Source organism: Cyprinodon tularosa, unplaced genomic scaffold (genome assembly GCF_016077235.1).
Source record: "Cyprinodon tularosa strain WSP-4 unplaced genomic scaffold, ASM1607723v1 ctg2, whole genome shotgun sequence".
NCBI lineage: Eukaryota > Metazoa > Chordata > Actinopteri > Cyprinodontiformes > Cyprinodontidae > Cyprinodon > Cyprinodon tularosa.
In genome coordinates, this window is record NW_024038733.1 from 3,182,139 (window position 1) to 3,194,662 (window position 12,524).

A 12,524-nucleotide genomic window follows, 5' to 3' on the forward strand; every position below is an offset into this window, starting at 1 on the left:
ATGTGGGAAAGAATTCCTGTGCTGCAAAATAATTCTATTCTTTAAACTATATGGTGTCACTATTGCTAGTGCTCTGGGAAATACCTTCAAACTAAGATTTATGCGACCTTTATAAGGTATTGGAAATTAACTTTTAATTATTTACTTATGACTTTCTTTCCCCATGGAGGTATAGGTGTAAATTTGCAGTGAGACAGAAATCTCTCTCAAAGTGTCACTTTTAAATATCAGCAAGACAAGAGACATGTCATTGTGTTATGCTATTTTCCAGGAAATTAATAAGAAAATAACTGCTCACCAAACCTTGCCCAGTCACACATAAAATTCTGCTTTTTTTGGAGGTTTAAATACAAACAATCATGTGATATCTACTGGAAAAGGGGAATATTTTATTATAAAGTGTTTCCATGCTTCAGTTTGTGGTATGCATTCCTCTAACCATCATCTGAGAAAAGCTTCTGCACAGCAGTCCTTCCCACAGGTTTACTCACATGATCCAAGCATTTCCTCCAAAATATCATATTCAGTTATTTCTTCAATTGATTTTCTTCTGCAACACTCTTTCAGTTTAGATGTCCGATGCGTTTACAGATGTGCACTCCTCAAATTTTCTACAATTCTGATTGTAAAAGCATTTTCAAACTGTGTATCCAGTTCCTTCCACGTAATAATTATTCTGTTCCCTATCCTAGTAACATGTTTTCTGACAGTGCTGTGCAAAGGTTAAGATACATGAACTCGGTAGAGGTTTTATTTCAAAGTCTACATTGTAGCTAAATATTCGAGAAATAATTACTGAATTACAATAAGTTTATAAAACAGTTAAAACTTTAAAAAAATTCTACAGGATAATCTACTATTCATTGGCACCTCTGCGTCACTCTATAATATTTGCTGCCAAAACTACAACATTTCACTAAAGATTGATCTCCTGTTATGCAAACATTACCATTTGAAAATAATGGCTTTAAAATCTCTTTTTTTAAACTTCATTGACAAGTATCCATTTCATATCAACAAAGAAATCTCTCTGTGAGGAATACTGTATGTACACAAATAAGAAAATAGAGAAAAAATATTGAGGAGATTCAGAGTTTTGTAACAAGAACAGACCAAACAAGAGAACTGAATCTCTCCGGCTTGTGCAACATATTGCACGAAAATCAGGAAGACCTTGAGTAGACACATAAGTACAACAGAGTAACAGGAGTGCAGCAGATTGTTAGTTCTTGTTTTACTACTTGTTAGTTTTATGAAATAAACAATGTCAGTGAAGCATTCTAAGAAATATTACACAAGGTCAGGGAAAAGTGCAGGTTCCTCTTGCTCCTCATCCAAGTTTTTTCTACACTTTATAAAGACTAACTGTATTCTGCTTTCATAACACCTCTGATTCTGTGCCTTTATCATCCAACATCCAGCTTCTTGTTTTCCCTTATCCCCTTCTGTGCTTTTTTCCTCTCTATCTGTTCTCTCATCTGTTTGCACCAGTGTGATTTCCTCCAAGGCCCTCGGGGTGGGATATACAGTAGTGAGGGGTGTTATGGTGTGTGACCTCCGTTTTTTCTACACAGTTACTTATCTACTCTTATCCCCTCTCCTTTGCTGAGTGAGTAATGCATGTGTTTATGTTGTAAAAGTGTGTGCGTGTTCGTGCATCTGCAGTCATTACACTGTGTGACCTCCTCCCATCTTTTTGGATGTAGGTGTTTGGGGACACGCCAACCCCGGCGGAGAACGTTTGCTTCCTGGACATCCTCACTGACCCAATCCCAGAGAAGCATTACAGAGAATCAGAGGTGTGTAATGCAAAAAATTAAATAGAAAAAAGAAATTTGCAGACAGTGAATAATACTTGCACCTGCATTTTCAATGCCTAATACCCAAACACATACTATCAAACTGAACGAAGGATGTTGTAATTTTATAAGATGTTTTAAAGCTGTTACTATTACATTCTTGGAAATGGATTCATTATCATTTCACTTTAGCATATTTATGATTTCACATCAACAATGCCCAGTGTATGTTTTGGGGTTGAATGTGATAAGCAAATACAAAGTTGGGCACATTGTCTACATTTTTGTTGATGTAAACATCTTAAAAGTGTGGTCTACTTGGGCTCCTTTATACTGATAAGGAAGCTAACTTTTTTTTTAATTTGGTCTTCTTAATAACAATAAGAGCTGCTCTGTAAAGTCAACAGATGTTGATTTAAAGAATTTTAGTTGTACAGCATTATGAAAACCAAAGAACACATTCCAAAAAAGTTAAAAAACAAACCATTGGACTTTGCTTTCCAAGTTTAAAGACGTTTCGCTTCCCATCCAGAAAGCTTTCTCGATTCAAAATGCCTGGAGTAGCATTGACTTCCATGCTTATAGAGTAGCCCAATAAAAGCCTTGTTATAGCATAGAAAAAATGCAAATTGAACCAAAAAAAAAAACGGTCCACCCCATAGTAATGGGGAGTCGTTGAGGTCGTTGTTAGCCTGCAGAACCCAAAACTGGCCCATCAAGGATAAAGTTGTGGTGAAGCTTTGAAAATCTCATAACTCACCGTTTAATCCATTCTCAAAAGTAAGAGTATAGCATACCTGTTGATCTGACAAGACATAGACATCCACTAATCTGACAGCCCAGGGAAGGAGAGCAGTGTGCAGTGCAGTAGCCGAGAGGTCCATGGTAATTCTGGCAGAGCTGCAGAGATCCAGAGCTCAGAAGAGTAAATCTCTTGCCAAAACAACTAGTTCTACACACAACAATATGGCCTTTTAGCAAGAGGAAAGTCATCATGTTTATTGAGCAAGGGCTGGGCCCTTCAACTGCAATAAGTCCTCTGACACCGTCCCTCCATGTTTGGATGGGCTTTACCGAAACTGAAATTTCACCCCACTGGAGTGCTGCTCTAGGCTGCAAGACAAATAATGTCTATTTGAAACTAGAACTCCCACTGCATTTTTTAAAAACTCATACAGCTGACAAAGTAGGAATACACATATAAAACAAGGTGATCTGATTAGATGAGATAGACATTTTACATTCATATAGAATACATGAAAAAAACATGATCACACCATTCAAGCACTGAAGGTTGGTAGTGGTCTCATCATTTATTTTTTAACCATCCCATCTTTAAGATGGTGGTTTAATGTCATTCTTTCATTATGACATTAAAGAAAACCATTTAGAGGGTACAAAAGGCTCAACCTATTCTCATTATGAGTGCGTGTGAAATCGTACGAAAAGTTATGCACCGTAATTTCGTACGTTTTGGACGTTTTTTTCGTCGTATGCGCATGCGCATCTGACGCACCATTCACGAATATAGAATTTAAATTACAATTAGCCCTAACCCTGACCCTAAGAAATAAAACAGCAAGCAATGTAGTTACAGACATGAATAAGTGATGATTGCACTGTTTTTCCCATTTTTACGTCCGTCCGCGGATCTTTTTTTTTCTGTCTGCCAGCGCATGCGCACTGATGTGGTTTTTTGATGAAAAACGTCCAAAAACGTACGAAATAGTGTGCATAACTTTTCGTACGATTTCATACGCACTCATAATGAGAATATGTTGAAAGGCTTGAGACTGGACCGAAGGGTCAGTGTCCAGCAGAACCATAATATATAGCGGTTTATCAGAACTACAAATGATTTAGTCTTGGCATATTCATGCATTAGAGCAGCTTAGACAAGAAAACAGATCTATATCCAACTGAGAATCTACAGTTTATCAATACTTTAATACAATTTCTCCATCTAATCAGCATGAGCTACTTTACAAATATGGACAAAAAGGGTGTTCCTCTAAGTTAAAAAATTGTAACTAATCTTTTTAAAATGGTTTAATTATTTTCTTCCTACACACTACTCTTACATATTTGTGGTGCCATATCATCGTTGGAATTTTTTTTTTATGCATTTAGTCTTTTTAGTATTTATTTATTCAACTTTTGTACCATCATATGTTGTTCTTTGAACACATGCCTATGTGGCTGTGTGCTAGGAAAAATGATGAATAGGTGATTCAAGATTAACTTGTGGTCAAACAATTTAGTCTATATGGAATAAATTCACAAAACCATACATTTAAAATATAAGATTTTATTAAAAAGATATTTCAGCTCCTTTAAAACATATTTTATTTAAGAACTCTTAACTAAACTACTGAAACTTGACTACACTAAATAGCCACCGTACACATAGAAGAAAAATGTAGCTTTCTAGATGGTTCTTAGCTCTGCAACGTGTAAAAGAAGCTGCTTTCATTCAGTCTTTGCTCGACCCTGTAAAAAAAAAAATCTGAGAAAGAGAGAAATGCAGAAAGCTCTGTCTGTGCTATCTGGATCTCGATGATTTGAGGCCCACTCAACCTTTGATCAGAGTTTGAAGAATGTGGTCCCTTGCCAGCAGGGACAGATATTGAGGCGGCCCCCCCACATGGCCTCCTCTGGCGCTATCCGCAGGAAAGACAACTTTGTATAGGAGAACAAGTGTTTTGTAGGGAGGATCCACAGGGGCTTCTGAGAATGTTCAGGGTAGCTCCTCCTCTGGCAGAGTACTGGAGGATACCAACTGGTAATAAGTCCTCATCCAACCCATCTTCAATAATCCATCCATATTCATATTCATTTCATGGATGTGATGTCCAACAATGTCATTAAATCACATTTAAATAAATTGAAGTTTAAGGTTTTCAGGTGACAAATCCAAGTTAGGTTCATTGGGTATTAATACTTTTATGGCTTTTGTAGTGCTATAATGGCTTTTAAATAGCAAAATAAAATTCTCGTCTTCAGCACGCAGTATAAGATTTGCTTCTCTCCACATGTATGTAAAACATTTTCCTAAGGCTCAAAAAGCTTTACTGACGAAACAAAAATAATAATCTATTAAACCTAAATGAACAAAAATGTCACTGGCTTTAGGTTATTTTTTCCTAAAAATATCCCAGCAATACCCTCACACAACTCAGCCTCACTGCCTTTCTTTATTCCGTCTCATCCGAGATTTCACACCTCTTTAGTGCCTGCAAGCCCTTAGCAACAAAGGTGAATTCACAGGCTTGTGTGCAAACAAGCATGCAGAAAAAGCTTCCAGCACAAATGCATGCAAACACGTACAACAACAGAAAACCAAAATAATGTCTTCAGAACACCAGTGGGTTACATTAAATGACATTGTGAAAACAAAAAAACACAACATCCTCTGGTCGCAGGTGTGTAATATGTGGTATCACTTTTCCTTCCTCAGGGGTGTGTTGAGCAACAACCTGCTTACACTTCCACACAAATATCAGTCATCCTCACACATGCAAAAGCTTTTAAACACATCCACGCACATCTTGCTACTGAAAATACCGGGTAGCAAGGTCTGTGCAGATTCAGCTTGTAATTTCAATATGTTTTGCTCTGCACAGGATCTGAGTCGCTGGCGGTCAAATAAAACCAACAGAGGGCCTCTGCAAAAAGGCTGGAGGGACAACCAGAACCCCATTATGTGCTCCTACAAGAGAGTGCAGTGCAGCTTTGAGGTCTACGGCTTCCAGACAAAGACAGAGGAGTTTGTACATAGAGTAAGGCGGATTTATTTCTGCCCACTAGCGATGCAAAAACACTGGCAATCTTCATTTGGTGCTGATTGGATTTTATCATCCAAGTTTGCCTATTGTGACATGTTGACACAAATAAATCATCACCACATTAATTTCTAGACATTAGCTTAATTACAGGCACCACAAGGGCGGGCAGTCTCAAATGATCTCTGCACTGCGTCTCATGCATTTCAGTCAAGCTAACTCTGCTTTTTCAGTCCTGCTTTGCAATAAGGCAAAGCAATGAAGCATAAACTAAAGCTCTATTTGTTTCGTGTTCATGACTGTTTCAGGTTGTACTATTGATCCAAGTTCCAACAGATGTAATTTTCTCAGATGAATTAAATAAAAAGATATTGTGACTGTGACAGTAATGTGTTGCACAACAAATCTAACAGTATTTCATATGTGACAAGCAAAATACTAGCAGTATTCAAAGCTAATTAATATTTGTCCGTTTGTTTTTGATATTAACTGGTTTAATTTGTAATTTCAGCTGATTAAAGATATTCTTCTCGTCGGCCACAGACAGGCAGTTGCATGGGTTGACGAGTGGCACGGTTGGTTAAACACTAATTTCTTTTATATTGCAAGAATCTCCAACGGCATATGTGTCAAAATCACCGGTTGCAGGTTTATAAAGGAATTGAAAATATTTATAAAATAAAATGTATGAATTAACACACACTGCTCTGGTATTACACCTTTCCTCCCATGTACTAAGCATTTTATGCCACTTTGAACACTTTAAAAGAGCATTAGCCTCGAAAGTATTTTATAACATGATAGGCATTTTTTGGCTCTTGAGGGCCAGTTAAATTGCATTGGAGAGCCTGGTTAGGCCCACAGGCCTTAAGTTTGACACATATGCCCAAGCAGAACTTTAACGTTACTCTGTGTAAAAGTCCCTTTAACCCTATCGCAGAGCCTTGCATTAAAATACACTGACCTTTTACACATTTTGTCTTGTTCCCACCACAAACCTTAACATATTTCACTGGAATTTTTTAAGTGGACAAATACCAAGTATAATAATAGAATAGAATAGAATAGAATAGAATAGAATAGAATAGAATAGAATAGAATAGAATAGAATAGAAAGTCCCTTTATTGTCCCAGAAGGGCGAAATTCTGGTGTTTACAACAGAAAAAAGATTATAGGTTATAAAAGTACAATATTGAAGTGGAAGAAAAAAAATATCATGTCCTAATAAAAATGTTAACAGTGTAGCATGCATTTAGGTTAAACCCTTTTATTCCAGGCCTTACCTTTACAATTAGGTATAGGCTCCGACTTTGAATAGGCAACTTGCAGGGTTGAGTCCCCATTCATCTAAATCCTTTAATGCTTCATCCTCCCTAATATAAACTTTGTCGAGCTTCTCTGTAACGACTTAAAGGTAGGATACTGTAGTCTGGTCTCAGCGATGTGCAGCATTCATTTTCCATCAGCCCAGAGGGAAAAGAACTGTACAGTCCTCACCAAGGACGTTCTAGCTCCTGCTTGGAGGGCCACAACATGGAGATAACCTGAGCAGAAGCCTGAACTGCTTGGAAAAGCCATTAATTTAAATGTTTAGTTAATAAAACATGTTTTGATACTAATTATCCACTTCTTTATACATCGGTTATACACCTGTTTGTGCTAAACAAAATCCTAATAAATGCATAAAAAATGTGGCTGTACCATGATAAAACATGTTAAAATATGTGAAGCGAATATATGCTTTGGTGCAGAACTATATTCAGAACCATATGTGCTGCAGTGAAATCAGATGTGTGTTTTGCACTCTGTTAACATTGTATACATTTTCTCTCCCTGCAGGGCTTAGCTTGGAAGAGGTGAGGGAATACGAGAAGGCAATGCAAGAGAAGACCAACACCAAAGTCAAATCGAACGAGAACAACTCAGGTGACGTTGCTGCACCCGACCTGCACTCTACTGAAATACCTCAGAGGACTGATAGAGAGATTGTCTAGCTGCATATAAGAGCAGTGAAGGGAGGTGAAAAAAGGGATTCCAAAGAAGAGCAGATGAAAAAAACAGTAGCTGTGAAAAGTGAATTTGGGCTTTTAGCAATTATTATATATTCAAAGGGAGGGGAAGATAGGCTTATAGAACAATGTCTTTCATGTAGTTCGGTGATATCTAGATGCTTTCATGTCATTTTTATCAGTATGTCAGTGTTCAGAACAAGAAACTCTGCAATAGTATGAATTATTAGACATCTTACGCTGACATGCATGATGAGAGCAGGTTAGTGTCATTGCTGTTCCTTGCAAGTGTCCAGATGGTGAGTGTACATCTGTGAGAAAAAGGAGCAAAGAGAAGAGCAGTTGGGAGGCATTTCATAAAACACGGAGCAGCAAAAAGGGATTGTGTGAAAAGGGGGGAGGCAGAAAGACAGATGCAGCATGTGTGTGTGTATGTATGAGTGTGTATTCTTGTGAGTTAGGTTTCGAACAGTTCATGAAGTGATATTGCCACTGCGTCGCTCTGATAAACAGTGTAATGCAGCCACCTGCTGCACTCCCCTCATCATGATCCCTCTCAACATAAATAACCAGCCGTTGCAGCACTTAGCTGTAAATGTCAGACCTAGAGGGGGTATGTGTACAGGCATAAAGGAGAAATCAGGGTGTGTACGTGCATGTGCATAAGTGTGTATGTGTGGTCACCCTGCCCCCTGCTGGTTTGTCTCTTGAACCTCAGGAGCATGTGCAAAAAAAATCAAAGGTAGAATTCTCAATATGAACAGAACCATCTTGTGCCTGCTCACTCTCTCCCCCCTCTGCGCGTGATGATGAGAGACATCAAGCTGCAACCAATCTGCAGTCATTGCTCAACCTGCTGCAGCTCTCTGCTCTGCCATGGGCCCCTACAGGCCAAAAGCTGCTACACAGCATTCAGACAGCGAACACAAAAAAAAAAATACTGTAGGTTTCATTTCATTCATCTGCCGTAATAAAAGTAAATGGATGTCATTTACTAGACAGAATCTAATAAGAAGCTGAGTGCATGAGCTGAATACCAATAGGGGATTAAACTAATGGGAGCTGGAGTGTATGGCACAGATCTTCAGAATATTTTATTCATTAAAAACTCAAATATGGGGAAAATGTTTCTCTTTTTCTTTTAATTTACTCCACTCTTGTTATCCAATTTATTAGTTTCCCATCCAGTTTTAGTTTGCCTCATAAGTAGAACATGTAGTGGCCCTGTTTTGTTGAAATGTCAAGTAAACATCTGTCCATCGTTCTTAGGCCCACAGGGTCATACCCATCCCACTATCTCCCGTTCCATCTCTGTGACAGACGAACGTTCCCTGAAGAGGATGGGAGTGACGACGGTGGACATGTCTGGAACGTCAGCCTCCTCCATGCCTCACAGTCCTTGTCGCCTTAACTCAACCCCAGAGTGACCCCCCTTTGCACAATGACAACACTAGAAAAACATTCTAACTTAGGATCAAAAGCAGCAAGGGTTAGTGGATGCTGTTTGTCAAAACATTGGAGGTATAGTTACGTAAATATGCAAAGCAAGAAGTGCCATATTCCAATAAATGCCTATAAAATATTAAATATTTAAAGGTCAGATATGTACAGATAGTAACTAATGAAAGATACTTTATTTTATTTTAGCATAAAATCTAATTATTTAATTTGATCCATCCATCCATTGTCTCTCTAAAAACCTTAAATTGATCTCTAATCTATTTTGTTTTAAGAGGCATTACAGAGTTTTCTAATGATACTGCCACCTGTGGCCAAAATATAGAACTGCAGCACCCTTCTGTAAATTCTCGTGCCTCGTGCTCATACTTGACAAGGATTTATTTTTTTACTTTTCTCACCATATGTAGAGTTGCCACTGGTGTCGGAGTTGGATGCAGGTCGCTATCGAGTCTCCACAAAATCCATCTTCAGTATAGCTCTTTGATTGTTTGCTAGGTTGGACCCATGGATGAGCTTAACATCGCATTCGCAGAAATAGCTCAGGACCTTCCGACCCAAATTACATTTAGGGAGAATAAGCTACAGCCTTATAGATGCATCTGTGCTGAACTACTGAGGTGTCAGTCTATTTAAAGTATAATTTTCAGTAAAAACTTAAAATATGTCTGTTTAACCAAATTTAATATACAATTGACATTTAGTTGTTGGTTTTTACCTTTGAAATATGTCCTTTCAAATGGTGTTTGAATCCCAGATGGGTCATTTCTGCTTAGAGGTTGCATGATTTCCTTCTCCTTATTTCCAAATATATCAGGCTGCGGTTCAGTGGCTGCTCTTACATATAGGTGCTTAGATTTTGTGCCTTGATGAGGAATCACAATCTGCCCAGGATGTATCCTGCCCCCACCCACTGACCACCAGTCTGGGCAACAATTCTGTGACAAGACAAGGACTGAGTCAAAATAGTAAAACGGATTAATTTATTGGACTTTGGCACTTCCATACATAAGATATTCAGAAGAGGTTTTATGTCAACAGAATGTGTTCTAAAAATGTCTTGAAGAAGAACTTGATAGTAAATCTCTAGTTTGAAATTTTCATTTTAGCAGTTATCACATTGTACATTTCTTAAATCTATACAAAAATGTGATGGTAAGGATAAACACCAGCTTCTTTCTCAGATAAAATGCTGCTTTCTAGGGATCAAATTCCATTCATCCATCCATTTTCTGTCATGCCTATCCCTACGGGGTTGCTAGGGGTGCTGGTGCCTATCTCCAGCCGTCTATGGGCTAGATGCGGGCTGCACGCTGGACAGGTCGCCAGTCCATCGCAGGGCAACAATCAAATTCCATATTGGTACAATTGTTACATTGGGACAGATGCAAAAGAGCTGATTATATTTCTTGTGGGGGTAGATTTAGCATCAATGTTAATAACACTGTTGCCAAATCTGAGCTTTTTTTTCAATGAGTTAGGTTGGAACAAATAGCTTTGGGTGAGTTGCTTAAGTTTGGGCTGCTTTATATGAACTTTCTTAGTTTTTTAGAAATTATTAAATTAAAAATTAAATAAAAATAGTTATGTTTGAAAACAAAACTTCCACATTTCAATGAAATGTGCCCTTGCAGTTATATCATTAGACTGTTTATTTTTAAGAATTTAGGATAAATGAAAAATAAGTAAGAATTTTCTTTGTCAGACCTTGTCATTGGTTAATTATTTCTGTACAATAATAGTGAAAATTTCCAATTTTTTAACTCCCCAAATGGGACGAAGAGTTTAATCAAACTACAATTATTTTTTGGCCTGAAGGTCTTGAGCGTTTTCTTGAATTGGAGACCCAAAGGTCATGCCGCACTGAGAAAAACAAGCCAAAAATAACATATATAGGATTGGAGGCAGATCCTAAGCTTTCCCAGGGAATGACTTAAACTTAATGCATATATTTCTATAAAGAATTGTATTTAAAATATGCATATATTTCAGGGAGCCTGAACCTTTTAGCTTGTTTTAATGCAATTTTCAGCAAGCTTTGAAATTTTCTCTGTAATGTAATAATTTTATGTTTTTCAGGCATGAGTTTTGAAAAAGGTTGAGGTTTTTGATGAGGTGGTTGCGTTTTAACCTATGCTTGCACTGTAAACTGTCAGAGATGGACACCCTGATTGATCCTATTATGTAGTTGCCTTCCAGGAGCCTAAAGTGTTAAATTATTCACCTAATACTATTGCATTACTGTATATCTATATTTATGACTTTCTATTTGAATGAACTTGTGTCTTCCTGATAGTGCATGCTAGGTGCACAAGTGATTTTTTTTTTGCTCTAGAAAAAAAAAAAAAAAAAAAAAAAAAAAAAAAAAAAAACATCTCCAGATGTATTTATCCACCTCAAAAAATGCATGTCAGCTCTTTCCATTAGTTCTTCGGTCTTACTGGAACACGGCAACCACCTGAAGGGATTTACATTTGTTTCCACAATACAGTCTACAGACAGATGCATAAGGAGTTTAATAGAGTAGATCTAATGAGAGCACAGGGGAGAGGGGGGGAGGCGCTTGATGCAGTGAATCAGCTCCCCCCGTCTACCCCAGCCAATAAGGTCACACCAGCTGTATTGACAGAGGGCAGTGAGGTGTGGTATTGGCTCTCTGATGGCTTTGCAGGGAGCAGTGAATGGGTCAAGCCACGGCTAAACTTCAATTTGGGTCAATGATACGTTTAGCTTCCTTTTTGTATTGAAATGGGTTATTAGGTTATCAGCAATAGTATAAAACATGGCTGAATGTATATTATAAATAAAAGTCCAATATACTGTTTAGTTTGTGTGATGTAGTTTGGGTTTGAAAGTGGTTGAAATGTACACACCAATAAATGTGCATATTCAGTTATGTGGGATTTTTTTTTAATCAATAAATAAATTTTCTTCTAAATAAATAATTGAATTAATTCATTTTTTTCTCTAATAAATAACACTGATAGCCATTTTGGATCTGTATTGACCGAATAAAATCACACTGCTTCCTGGCACTCACCTGCAGTACTTTCATCCCTATTAAACTTTCTATATATTTTACTTTACAACCACCGCCTTAAATGTTCAATATTTAATTTTAAAAAAAGCTTTTAAAGGGTACAATATGATTTTTTACTCTCAAAAATTAAGATATGAATATAAAATATTACTCAAATACATTTAGAACTACTGAAAAAGGATACCTTTGCCTCCAAAGTTTGCAAAGAAGACCAAACTCTTAGTCCTTTAAGACGGTTAGCATATTTCCCAAAAATGTATACTTGGTATGTATATGTATATTTGGATACCCTATTGAATCGCTATGCTTTTAAATATTTTTGGCGGGGGTGGGGGGGGGGGGGGGGGGGGGGGGGGGGGGTTTACATAAGCTTGCTCACACGAGCACTAACAGCTGTTTGGATCAAGGTGTTCTTCAAATATATGTAGCTACTGT

The 12,524-nt window shown here is 37.5% G+C and overlaps 1 protein-coding gene across 1 annotated transcript in view; it reads left to right on the forward strand.

Annotated features, from left to right (window-relative positions):
* Positions 1-11,991, forward strand: part of pitpnc1b (phosphatidylinositol transfer protein cytoplasmic 1b) — a 30,305-nt gene extending 18,314 nt beyond the window's left edge. Inside the window, exons 6-10 of the mRNA XM_038284248.1 lie at positions 1,707-1,799; positions 5,423-5,578; positions 6,093-6,156; positions 7,422-7,508; positions 8,861-11,991. Coding sequence (XP_038140176.1) covers positions 1,707-1,799; positions 5,423-5,578; positions 6,093-6,156; positions 7,422-7,508; positions 8,861-9,018 — 558 coding nt within the window. The 3' untranslated portion in view covers positions 9,019-11,991. The remainder of the gene's footprint in view (positions 1-1,706; positions 1,800-5,422; positions 5,579-6,092; positions 6,157-7,421; positions 7,509-8,860) is intronic.
* Positions 11,992-12,524: the final 533 nt, after the last annotated feature.